The 13,659-nt window shown below is 37.3% G+C and overlaps 1 protein-coding gene across 2 annotated transcripts in view; it reads left to right on the top strand.

The window, feature by feature from the left end:
• The window catches only part of PDHX (pyruvate dehydrogenase complex component X), a 39,561-nt gene that overhangs the window by 7,848 nt on the left and 18,054 nt on the right, over nucleotides 1-13,659 (top strand). For both annotated transcript variants that reach the window (XM_088525757.1, XM_088525758.1), the window contains exons 3-5: nucleotides 1,679-1,779; nucleotides 9,394-9,599; nucleotides 12,159-12,257. In XM_088525757.1, coding sequence (XP_088381883.1) covers nucleotides 1,679-1,779; nucleotides 9,394-9,599; nucleotides 12,159-12,257 — 406 coding nt within the window. The remainder of the gene's footprint in view (nucleotides 1-1,678; nucleotides 1,780-9,393; nucleotides 9,600-12,158; nucleotides 12,258-13,659) is intronic.

The raw sequence follows: 13,659 nt of genomic DNA, 5'->3' as shown, positions 1-13,659 counted from the left end.
GTTCATGCATCCATTTTCCACAGTGTATTTCCTTTGGTTAGCTTGCACTTGTGTGTTATGTTTAGCACAGAGTGGTGCAAAGCATTTACACAGTGGCTGCAGGCTGAGGACAGGAGTTGAGATACGGAGTGAAGGTGCTTTGAGCTTGCCTGTCTTTGCTCGGGAGGTTATGGAATTTACACAACAATTTGACTTCTTAGCATGTACAAAAGACTTGTTTAGCAGTCTGATGTACCAGGCCGCTTGAATTAATCATCTAGTGGAATTAAATCACTGATATAAACCCTAGAATATGGTGCTTCTTTTATAAATTGTTTATGCTCTAATTAATGCAAACTGCAGTGTGACAATTCGATTGTTACATTAAATAAAAGTGTTTGTAGCCTCCCTTGCCAAGTTCCAGAATAGGAACACTTTTGACTTCAAAAATCAGGCATTGCGTAATTGACTGAGGTTCAAATGTTTTTAGTGCTTGCCAATGGAGAGGTCACAGGAATTGTAATTTACATGTTTTTTTTTCTTCTTTCCATTCAGATAGTCCTAAACGAGGAAATAATGAAGGGAAATGATTTATATCACTTGGCTAAATATAGGTTGCAACATGTAAACCTGTAAATACAGAGATTTTCTTCATATGCTTGAACACTGCAGACAGTGGCAGGAAGAATTAAATCGAACGCTTAAACAGATAATACTGTGGCAACATTTATAGTGCTGTTGGATTATTAAAATCTTCCTTTATATTAAAAATACATTCATGAGTTAGGTTTGTATTTATTTTACTTCTTTCTGAGTACTCTGTAAGGAACAATGGATCCTATTTTGCTAGAGGCCAAAACATTCAACAGGATCAAGGTTTTCTAATGCAGTTGCAGTTTAATGCTGACTGTCCAGTCATATTCATCTGTTGAGAGAATCCAGACTCATAACATTTTTCTCATGTACTAACAGGTAGACCTAGTCCTTGAGAGCAGAAGAATACTTATGACAATTCTGCTTACACTTGTGTAATATAGAAAAAGCAACTTCTAACACTTATGAATATTTTTATTTCACAAAAAAAAAAATATTTTTTTTAAGGTGTTTCTCTGGCTATGTAAGAGACTTGGGAAACAAACTTGTAGTGTGTGGGGTTGTTTCTTGAGGTGATTCAAATTTTATTTGTATATATTCAATAGTGTACATACAAATTTGGGAACTTTTAACTGTGTCAGTCTTTGGAGTGCCACAGAAATACTTAATAACAGAAATTGTTGTCTGTGATGGGTATCTTAGAAATCACAATGTTAGCTTGCCCTGGTTTATGGCTAGCAATGAAAATGGAAGGTTGAGGGTTATATTCCTGCTTATGCTACTGATCTGTCATCTTGTGTAACTCAGTTTCATTGTGTGTGCACTTCCTCTTAGAAAAATCTACTTTAAAGGTGGCCATTTGAAATGTAGTGAATTATCGGTCAGTGTTCTGCTGCTGCAGTCTCTATGTCTGAATCATCGTAGTTCTAGCTGAAAATTGAAAGATGATGTAAATTAATGATTTATTTTGGATATCTCCTACTCAGGGAATGTATTAAGAATGTAAAATGTTGGTATTATGGAGTTAAATGTCACTGCTCTATAATCGAGTAGATCCAAAAGTAAGTTTAGACTAAGCATTGTTAAGTTCTGCTGTGTTTTGCAGGTGAAACAGTGAACGCTGGAGATGCGTTGTGTGAAATTGAAACGGACAAAGCAGTGGTTACCATGGAATCAAGCGATGACGGCATACTGGCTAAAATACTGGTAGGAATTTTGTCATTTTGTAATTTGTCTTATATCATTTAACTTCTTTTTGGCCTTAAATCCTGTTCTGCACCAAGATAGAAGCAGTAACAACTGGACTGCATGGATTAGGATGAAGGATTTAGTTCTGGCTCTGCACTGCTTAAGACTTGCCTTTTAGTCTTCTGTAATAAGGCATTATCTTAGCAGTACTGTATTGCAAAATTCTCTATTTGTTTTGTTTTTGGCAAGTGCTCTGCCTGCAGAGCAGTCACAATTCTTCTTTATCCCATATGGACATCTTGCTGTGAGGTGGTTTTAAATCAGTGATAGAGCCAACCTCGCAGCCGGTGAAGCAGCCTGGAGAGTGCTCGCACCAGAAGACTGATGGCGACAGAGGGCAGCATCCAACAGCGGCCGCGTAGAACTGCTGCCTCTGACAGCTGCCCGGGTGTTGTCTGAAACAATAGACAATTCCTATAATTCAGCTTTTCAGGAAATCTCTCTGGTGGCTGACAGATCCTCCAACTACAAGAGTGAGAGTGTTTCCTATTCTTAAATCTGTTCTCAGCTCCCCAATTCTTATATAGAATTTCCAAACAGATTCTCTTAGTCTTGGCACTGATTGTTCTAGTAAAATAAAAAAGGCATAGGTAAGCAGATCTGGAAAGCGTTTCAACCTTCCCGTGGATTGTAATTTGACAATAAAGGAGCTGAATTAGCATTATTCATGAGCAAGGCAGAGACTGGTCTTGCAGCCTCTCTTTAGACAGGTTAGCAAAGTCTTTGCCAGTTTGTTTCTCTCAAAATAGGGATTACTCAATTTTGTCTATGGTTGTTCCCCTTCTTTTTTGTTTTGTTTTATTTTCAAAGTCTTGACGCTTCATTACTAAAATAAATTCACTTGGTAATGCCACTTAAGAATGGTTAACCTGTCTTGTGAATGGTGGAGGCAAGAGGGAGAGATGCATGTGGCAATATTGATAACTTTCTTACTTGTTTCATTTTTATGTAATTAAACAGTTTTATTTCTCTTTCACATAGAGTTAATTATCATGCTTAAATAAGAAACAGTGACAGGTAATCTGTGTGGTCTCCACCTCGTTTCAGTAGGCAGATCTGGCTACTCTTGGGCTGGATCTGCACTGTGGAGCAGTGAATGTCTGCTAGAATCCTTACTGTTTTTCAGTTAGGGGCTGGTAGGGTATCATATACTCTGCATTGTTAACACCATCAGGAATTGCTAACCAACATTTCCTAGTGCCTCGGGAAGGACAAAACAATTCATAGAGCCATTTCAGCAGCATTGACAGCCTGTGGTTGGGCTTTTTTTGTGGTGTGAAAATTGCTTTCATTGCAGAACAGTAGCATGCAATTAAGAATAATGTTAGCAAGGAGGTGGCGAGATGCATGCAGGCTTCTGAATGTTTTCTGTTGTTTTATAATTGGTTTGGGGGTTATATTTTGCCTCGCTGGAGTTTTGAGCTTGAGAATTATTTCAGTATCTAAATTGAATGTTCCTCCAGTTTAGGCATTCTGTTCATGAGAGTGTTTTTGTAATTGCCACTGCCAGTTTCCTAAGGTAAATGTCCTGCTCGGAGGAATTTACTGTATAGATTTTCATTAACTAAATGTTCATTAACATGACCTGGGGAGATGTATGTATTTATTGAGTTTTCTCTTCTTTCCTGAGATCCTTTGTGTTTGATGGTAGAAACATTTTTGCCATTTAAAATTGTCATTTAAAGAAACATTTCACCATTAGCATTCTATCATAGGGTAGAAACATTTTACCATTTTAATTTTACCTTTATTTAAGATGATATGAAAGGTTATACTCTTTAAAATGGTTATTTTTTGTTTTGCATAATCTGTTTAAAGGGATATTAACTCATAGTCTGCATACCGATGTTGTTAGGTTTTTTCTTTTTTTCTTAAAATACTTGAGGATAATTATTTCACAGCCTGAGGATAACTTAAAAATCTGATTTCAAAATGAAACCTTTTAAGCTAGAAAATCCTAGTCTTCCTAATTAATGAAGGCCTAATATCAGATTATAAACGTTTTGTAGAATGCGATGCATCTGAAGTGCATAAAAACACGTAAGGATTCCACCGTGCTTAAGGGAAATGAAGTTAAAATATTTTTACTTTTCATATTTAAGGTTGTGTAAAAACCAAGCAATGATTTATTGTCAAACTTAGATTTAAGATTTTAATTAATGCATCTCTTTTGGAAACGGTTGTTCTTCATGCATTTTAATCCCATTTTTTGATCCGAAAGCAACTGCAAGAAGTTTGAGATCTTTTTAACCTTCAGCAATATTCTAAATCATGTGGAGATGTTATTCAGTATTTCAGTCATATTCCTGAGCATGAATGCTCAGAACAACTCTGTGTAGTTGCTAGACTTTTATCGAAAAATCAAATACGATTTTTCTGTAGTTTCACATTAAAACATGTATCAGACATTCCCCTGTAAACATTGCTTTATATAAATGTAACTTTTAGTAATGAGACTATTAAAAAGCGTAATAGCAGAAGAGTAGCTAATTACTAGAACATTTGTCAGAGTCATGTAATCATTGAAAGACCCCTAGCATACCTTTTTTTTCAACCTCAAAGAATTATTTTTAAAATATCTTACCCCTTTTGGTCTGTTATGATTCTTCAGACTTTCTCTAACAATTTGTGTTGGAAGTTGGCTCTCTAAACTGGTTTATGCAGTCCATCTATTTCTTCAGCACTTCAGAGAGGGAAACACTTCTGGGATAAATATAACATATGCCACACTTGTCTTTTTTTTTTTTTTTTTGCAAGTGTCTACATTGACTTGTGTTTAGTTTGTAATCCTCTGCAGTCTTGAAGCCTTTTCTGAAGAGATCTGTGTAGTTATTTTACATTTTGTGTCCAAGATTTTGATATTTTCTTCTTGACTGAAAAAGTGCTGCACTTTTCTTTCAGGAACTGTATCCTGAGTTGTAGGGACTAATAATGAAAATGCCTATTATAATCTGTTAGAAAATATCGGGTAGAAATAATAATAATGTCTCTCATCATGTTGCCAGTGTGATACAGATATGACAAAAGTACATATAATTATAGGTTTACTTTTGTTAAGATGTTGCTGGAGAAGATAGGAAGCTGTTAATGCTGGTGTGCAAGGCCTTGGTTAGATCTCAGTTGCGTTTCCATGAAGCAGTGCCTCTCACCTGCCCTCACAGAGGATAAGTTTGCATAGGAAAGGTTAATTTCCTGAGCAGAGTTGATTCAGATATGGCCAGGGCTTGGGGACCTTGGGCTTATCAGGGTAAATAAAGGGTCTGATTGCACCCGGACCACCTGATTTAAGATGCACACTGCCAGGCAGTGACTGCTAAGCCTGTGGAAGGTGCCGTGCCAGGAGGTGCCTATAGACAGAGCAGTGCAGGTTCCCTCTTCTGAAATAATTTCTAACTCTAAAGCAGGACAGTTGCTGGATTTTAACTTTTTCTTTTCTTTTTTTTTTTTTTTTTTTTTTTTTTTGCTGCAGTAAAAGTAAGTCCCTTGCAGTAAAATAGCATTTTACAAATGGGCACCTAAGGAATAAAGAACTTGGATTCTTTCAGTGCAGTCTCAGAGGAGACTGTTGCACAAGCAGGGATTTTAATTTGCTTGTTAATTTAAAATCACTGTCTTAATCACAGTAGCATCCATCCTTTGCTGTCCATTTCTTAACATTTTTACACCAGGTGGAAAATTTTTACACCAGATGTAAAAATAGTTTATTTACTCAGATACCATCCTGAATGTGAAAAATGATTATCTCATTTTTTTGTATCTGCTCCTTTTTTTTTTTAGTCTCAATCTGTGAAAGTTGGGTCCTACTTTGAAATAATAGTTAGCTAAAATTATAGGAGATACCAATCATAGGGAAAGGTTATCAGCTAAACAGTGTTATCCTAGTAACTGTCTTACCACTACAAAGACCTAAGATGGTGCTTTGAGAGAAAATGCTATTGAAAGCCAACTGTTTTGTAGGACATACCATGTCACTTATTCAGGCTGGCCTTTTTTAGGGAGTACCTGTGCCACAGGTGTGGACTGCAGAAGTATATGCAGACACACTGATATTACTTGTTAACCGTGTCGGAGGACATGGAGTGGACACAAGTACAAGTGCCCGGAGCAGCCGGTTACAGGACACAATCCTCGCCTGCCCCTGGTGCAACTGGAGCTTCTGCTGCTGTCACACGAGCTTGTTGGGCCCATGAGATGGCTTGGCCCTGCTGTGGTTGTGCTTTCTTACCACAGCGTGTATTTACATACTTATCATTTATGGAAAGGAGAGTACTTTCCTGTGGGAGGGGAGATTTTTAAGAAGAGGTGATAAGTTTAGCATCTTTTTTGTGTGTGTGTGTGCACAAAGGGGACATCATTTGCAAAACAGGTGCTTTTGTGGAGGGGGTGGAGGGAGGGCATAGAGGATGCAGCAGCTGTAAGTGAAGTGTGCTGGCCTACCAGGGCTTGCATCTTATAAGAAATGATCATTTGAGTGCAATTTCTGCAAGATATTTTGCATTTTAAACAGTAATTGTATAAGTGAGTAAAAACTTCTTAGGTAATGCAAATTAGAAGAATGAAAAGCTTTAATAGTAATTTTCCCCAGTTGAACTTTTTGTGTTTTGGGGGTTATTGGTTGTGTGTGGGGGGTTTTTTGTTGTTGTTTTTTGGGTTGTTTTTCACCTTGATGAAATAGGCATTGAAACTCCCTAGTTTTTAGGCGGTTTTCAGATAGCTTACCTAGTGAAATATGGTGTAAATGTAGACATAGCTTTTATTCCAGTCTCCTGAACTGCAGAATTACATAAACCAAGATATTTTTTTCTTAGATTTTTTTTCTTCTTGACTGTACAATGCAGCATGTATGGTTTAAGAAAGCAAAATAAAATAGATACACATGCACATATTCTATACCATTTCTTTCTGGATGTCTCTGTAATGATAAAATCTGTTTCCCTATAAGAAGCAGTAAAAACTTAAATGAGTGAAATGAAAGCTTTAAGACAATTTCAGGATGGCGATTATTCTTTCAATAGAGTTGCTTCTTAAATCAACTCTGCCTGTTTTTTCTGTAAAATGCTTCTTTGTTACATTTGGCCTGAGAACAGAGGATGAACGATTGTCCTGAAGATTTAACATCCGTTGCTGTTTTCTCAGTTGTGCCCTAAGTGTTTCATGACAGTGGGCATGATCCGAAACGCCTTCGTGTGAAACTTCTTCCGTGAAGTGGACCAGTGTAAATTCCTGCTGCCTTTCTTGTCAGTAAAGGGGAAAAACATCTACCTTGACCTGTGTGTCTGTTTCTAAAGCACCTCAGTGCTGTGACCACAGCTCCAGAGGAGTCTCCTGCAACCTTTCCACTGTCTTGGCTCATAGAGACCTTAATACTATCTCAGCAAAGCCAAAATCGTTTTGACCCCTCTTGGCTATGTGGCCGTACAGAGCGGGTGGCTTCACAGTACTTCTGTTTCAGCTCTTTCTGTATCTGAGGATCAAGAGTTTTTGGAGATTTTATGCAGAGGGGTCTCCTTCTGGCATTATGAATTCTGAAAATGTAGAAGTCATGACTCAAATCTAGGAAATGAAAAATTAAGTAAAATAATACAATTTGTTTTGTTGCTTTCCTAGTTCTTGGGCTGCAAAGGCAGTTTAAAATAAAATTATACGTGTGCATGCAAATGCACTTTTTAATATAAACTGTTATTATCATCGGGGCTAGAAACTTTTCCTGAAAAATAAACACTGCACTTTTCACATAATTGCTCATCTTCAGGAGTGGTGAATATCAGAAAAAGGATGATAAGCCCGCTACAAAGAGTGAGAGTTGGCAGCATCGATCGCTTTGGATGCTCATATACTGCCAGACCATAAAAAAGCCTCAGAAGTGAAAAGATTCCTGCATGTTTGTTCAAATCTGGATTTCTGCATGTGTTGTCATAACCAAGTAAACTGACATCAAAATTACAATAAGGGCAAGACACCACAAAGGTGTCGCGGTGCTTAATGGTCTATTCAGTTATCATATGTGGGCTGCTTATAGAAATAGAAGTTTTCTTCACTTTACATGCAAGCCTTTGTAAAGGAAAGAGAAAATGCCAAAAACTATTGGTTTATTCCCCGTTTAAGAAAAAATATAAATTTTTATATATGTATATGAACTGTTATATTAACATTTTACATAAAGTATTTTAAAGCTAGGGGTTGTACCTGTTTTGCATTGTCATTGGTATGACTCATACTCAGTATCAAAATCTGTGTTACACTATTTTGCTACATGTTTAGTTCTCCAAATGCCTTGTTCAGTGCAAAGTGTGATAAGATTATAAAAAATTCAGCACTGAAGTGATTTTTTAATTTTTAATAGTTGTTTTTGTTTTTTCCTAATTTTCATGCTTTGATGATTAAGTCAGGTTGTGTGTATGCTAGATTCAAGTTGCTGTTTTATTTGATTATGAGTGGCAGTAATTTGATATGAATAGCTTGCAGGAGCACTTCTTGATGGAGTGGCACAAATCTGCTTATCAGTGGGCCTTTCTGTGATATGAATTTTCAGCATTAGCCTAATCATTTCAGGATTTTTCATTGCCATTCTGTGTCCCCAGTTACTTTAAACTGATCTGAATGAAAACAAAATATGACCAAGTCTTGACCGACACTTCAGACTTTTTTCTCTCAAATGAAACTAAGATGGTCAGAATATTAATGAGAAGAATGCAACAAGAGATCAGTGCAAGAAATAGTCATCTAAGTCTTAGAGGTTTTTCATGTAATGGTTGCTATTAAAGAATAAGAGTTGCACTAAAATTAACCTGGTATTTGTGGGCGAGGAGGGAAAGGGGCTGACAGAATTGTAAATACGAAATGTTTTATCAGAACATACTTAGATTGCCTCTCCTGTACCAACTTTGGTCTGCTGTTGGCCCCCCTGAGGGGAGAAGGAAAATCCTATGAAATATGAAATGCTGTATTGCAAGAGTTAGTGTCAGACAGCAAACCTAGGTAAGAGTAGTACAATTTAGTGTTTGCATCTGCCTGTTAGAGCCTGTGCAGTTTACAGCATTCTGTCTAGCTTACTAGACTGCTAGCACCTAGGAAACCTGATGAAAGTAATTAGAAAACTGTGCTAACTGAAGCTCTATATTTTTACTTTGTGTCTTTTTTTTTTTTTTTTTTTTTTTTTAAGCGATCTGTTTGGGCCAGTACGTTCTAACTTGTCTAACTCTTGGCCACCTGGGGGTCCTGAAAGACTCTTTTGCGTCTGGGCAGATGCCCTGGGAACGTCACTGCCCTCGAGGAGCTCTAGTGTGCACTCATTCTCAGCAGCCTGCAACTTGCTTTGAATTCTGAGCCCTGACTTCACAAGTGTGGGGCTTGGGTGGTTCATACTGCTCCATACTTTGTATCAGCAGCTGCTGTTAGTTTTGGTCATGAGTTTTCATTATTAATAGTAGGGATAAAACTGGAGGTATTTTCCTGACAAAGTGTCATTAGTGTGACTGAAATTTGCACATCTACCCTTTTTTAGTCATACTAGTCTGTAGTGGGAAGTATGTAACTTATGTTAACTTAATGTTCTTGTTGCCTTAAATTCAGGTGGAAGAAGGAAGTAAAAACGTGCGGTTGGGCTCGCTGATCGGCCTGCTGGTAGAAGGAGGACAGGACTGGAAGGCGGTTGAAATACCAGCTGATGCTGGTGACCCATCTTCTCAGGCTCCACCAGCAGCTGCCCCTACCTCAGCTCCTGCAGGTCCTTCAGTTTCAGCACCTCCTAAGCTGGAACATCACGCTGGAAAACTGCAGTGAGTTTCTATGTTCACTGTGAAAGGGAACCCTGATTTAGTAAGATCAGTAGAGCTGCACTAGAAAAAAAAATCTTTGAAGTCAAATGATCTTTCTCCTATTTCATTTAGTGTTAAATTATTATTTAAGAGGCTATTTAAGTGCATATGGGGTATTAAACTTTGCACAGAAACAATCTTTTTTTTAAGCCAAATAAATCAGTTCAAACAGAGTCTTCTTAGAATGACTTCTGTGGGTATGCTTTTATTTTGATGTGTGATGGCATTATGAAGGATTCTAAGCTTGAGATGAGGTAAAAGGTTATTGTCTTGTATGATGGACACCGCTGCTTATGCACCAGAAGGCCAATTTACCTATCATTACCTATAACTATAAAAAAGAACAAACAGCAAATGGCCCATCCAAAACTCTTCCAAGAACTTAATGCTTTCTGATATTTAAAACATGTTTATCTCTTTCTCCCACCCCTAGTAGAGTAATGTGGAAAATGTCAGGCTCAGATGAAAGGACCAAGAGTGAACGTTTTAAAAAAGGAGTAAATTAAGCCCAACATCCTAGCCATGTATGAGGAATGTATAAATTGCTAGTCTCTGCTGCAGATTTTTCCTTAAACGTTTCTGTAGCTAATACTGACTGAGGAATTTTGTTCATAATCACAGTATGACTTATGGTTGATAGCCAGAATCTTCATCGTAGATTTTCATGTAATTGTGGTTGTTTTGTTATTGAATCAATACCAAGTCAAACTACTATGCAATTCCTCTCTGGAGTTGATTGCACTTGCATCTAAAAGCTGTGATATCACAGCATGCTAAGGGGAAGAATAGGAAGAACTGTGATTTTTGGTAACATGCTACTTTGTAAAATGTTCTGTTTGGTGCGTGGGGGTTGTTTTGTGTGTGTGTGTGTTAACCTCCTTGTCTTTATATGTCTGAATTGCAATGTTTACCTCTGCTATCAGCATTTATACCCTTTTAAGGTGTAAAGACTTACACCTTAGGTGAAAGACATGAAAACAGCTAACTGAGGTCATTGCCTAAATGTTACCTGTCGTAGGAGGAAGATAAAAGTACTTGAAAGGATTAAGTCTTTCAGGACTAAAGAATGGAATCATATGAACACTAATGATTCTTTATTTTTTATTTATTTATTTTTGGACAAGAGTTTATGGACAGTTTTTAGAATTAATTGTGGTGCAAATATGGCACTTTAGGAAGTAGTGAGTTGAAGCAACCAGAGTGAATCCAGCGAAGTACCAGTAAGATGATTAAGGGGCTGGAGCATCTCTCATATGGGAGAGCTGGGACCCCTTATGTAGAAGGGAAGACTGAAGGGGAATCTTATCAGTGTAAATATCTCAGGGGAGAATGTAAAGATTATGGGGCCAGACACTTTTCAGGGGTGCCCACTGATGGGACGAGAGGCAGGAGACAGAAACTGAAACACAGGAAGTTCCGTCTAAATCTAAGGAAAACTTTTTTACTATGAGGATGACTAACAGCTGGAACTGGTTACCCCGAGAGGTTGTGGAGTCTCCATCCTTGGAGATATTCAAAAGCTGTCTGGACACCAGAGCAGGCTGCTGTAAGTGATCCTGCTTGAGCAGGTGGCTTGGGCTAAATGCTCGGTAAAAATCCCTTCCAACCACAACCATTCTGTGATTCTATTCTGTTCTGAAATTTGGGCAAAACACTTGAAATTAAGTACTAACTGTTTAAGGAAAATGTTACTGATTTTGTATCTAAGAGTTCTGAAATTTGTTAAATGTGTTGTTGTCTATTTTTTATTTTATATATATATATATATTTAGCTGAGGACTATTTCTGCCTGGAATGTTACTACTAGGTGCATCCTGCCCAGGACAAAATGATAGGCACCTATTTACTAGTATGTATGATTTAAATATTTGACGGTAGAAAAGTTTCATATTTAATCTTTTAAAGCAAGTGCATTGCATGCAAGCACTTGCATGCAACTATGGCTCTGTGACTTTTACTCTCCAGAAGATATCACGAGTTTTGATCCATTTTGATCATAATTGATTTTGATCCATAAAATAAATTCAGAACCTGAAATTGAAGCTAGAATAAAGATAACGGCATAATTAAATCTAGTCTGCATTAATCATGCAACTGCGACTACCCAAGCAAATAAGAGATGAGCAACTTCGAGATCTTGAAACTCATTTTTATGTTACCTGACAAGTTGATTTTCAAGGTTGCACTTGTCTCTGCACTGTGATCCTTTTGCAGAAGAATCTACTGGTATGTTGCATTGGTGCTGTAAGGAGGGGTATTTTTTGTCTTTATTTTGACCTCTTGTGGGTGTTATTCCATGTTTTGATTTCAATCTTGAATCACAACTTGATGAAGGAGCTCAGTGTGACTTCAGTGTTAGAATCACAGCCTTTTTACAGATTGCTTCCCCAGGAGTTTTTTTTTTTTTTTTCCTCTGGTTCTGAAATACAACATATAGTTTATCATTTCTGTCTATACACAGTAGATGAAAGAAGTTAACATTATTGTTTATATAGCTTATTTTCCTCTTCATTTCTTTAGGATTCGCTTAAGTCCTGCAGCTCGCAACATTCTGGAGACGCATGGACTAGATCCAAGCAATATTACACCTACTGGGCCCCGAGGAATCTTCACTAAAGAGTAAGTAGATATTGCAACAAATCAATAGTCTTTTATTCCTTTACTTCTTTCTTTGAATCTAGAAGATTTTCATGAACTCGAAAGGCCTATAACTTAAAATTCACCCTTTTCCTGTGAAGTGATTGCTTAGTAAAAGTTGACTTAGGAAGATAAGGAGAATAGGCAGAAGGATACTGTGCGGTATTTTTTTAAAATCTTTTGAGCAATCAGAATTTCACCTACCCAGACCTTGTTAGCTGCTGTAGCTTTGGTTCAGCAGAAAGAGACAGAGTAGTCTAACTTGCAGTTGAACAGAGAAGTAAACAGTGGAAGTCTGTTGCTTTTTCCCTTTTTTTTTCTTTTTTTTTTTCCTATAGTCTTTGACCAAATTTGGATAAAATAGGGAGTTGAGTGGATAAAATATCATATGATAACAGCAGCACGTTATCAGAAAGGTTTCTTAATTATATAAGTGTAATGGTAATTTATAGTGTGTGACTAGTCTGTGGCAGGTGGAAGCCCTCTAGGATTTTGAGCCATCTAATTAACATTCCCTCATTCCCTACTTGTCATGGATATGCAGTAAACATTTTTCTGTGGCTGTAATAATTATCTAACTAGCAAAAAGATTTTGACTTTGAAATGTTATTTTTAAGATACAGACTGCAATTTAAACCATTCCTTTGAAATAATGTTAGAACCTGCAGACTATGCTGTTATGTACAGTTTGAAATTAAACATTGCTGGGGTGTTTTTTTGTTTGGTTGTTGAGAGGTACTACAGATATTTAGTGGAATACTTTTTTTTAACATGAGTCTCAAGTTAGCAAAGTATGTGCCATGTTATACAGCTGAGTGACTCACTGTTTCATTTCTAAGTATCCTGCCAATTGAGCCTTTGGGGCAGCGTTGCCAGTTGTCAGTTTAAATAATGAGTATTGAGCTGGGGGTCACTGGACTACAAGAATCAAAGGAAGATAATATAAGCTATACAAGCACGTAGGGTTCTTCCCTCCTCAGTTTTCTGTCTTTAAATTCACAAGTTCACATAAAAGTTGCTGTAACAGCAATAGCAGTCCTCACTTGAGAGCTTTCTCCATCCTAACAAACCCTTAACAAACCTTTAACAAACTGGTATTTCATCTTCTCTACATCCGTATTTCTGTGCAAGACTACATTACCGCCTTCATTCTCTTGCTTGTTTTTGTTGTTTGTAGTGGCAAGGAAGTATTTCTCCCCTCTTCCCTTTAGTGCCTTTGTGGCACAATGAATGAGTGCGTCGTATTTTATCAGTCACAATTAGATTCATTTGACTTACTAATTTTTTTTTTGAATCTGTGACTTCTCTCGTCATTCAGAACTATCACGAATATGCTTGCAGTGGGTGATGAGCCTTCTCCTCTCCCAGCTCTCTGAAGGTTGTC

This window comes from Tinamus guttatus, unplaced genomic scaffold, assembly GCF_059628265.1.
Source record: "Tinamus guttatus ecotype Peru unplaced genomic scaffold, ASM5962826v1 Tinamus_guttatus_pri_ptg000240l, whole genome shotgun sequence".
Taxonomy (NCBI): domain Eukaryota; kingdom Metazoa; phylum Chordata; class Aves; order Tinamiformes; family Tinamidae; genus Tinamus; species Tinamus guttatus.
The sequence above is the reverse complement of the archived record's forward strand: the minus strand, read 5'-3'. Positions and strand labels throughout refer to the sequence as shown.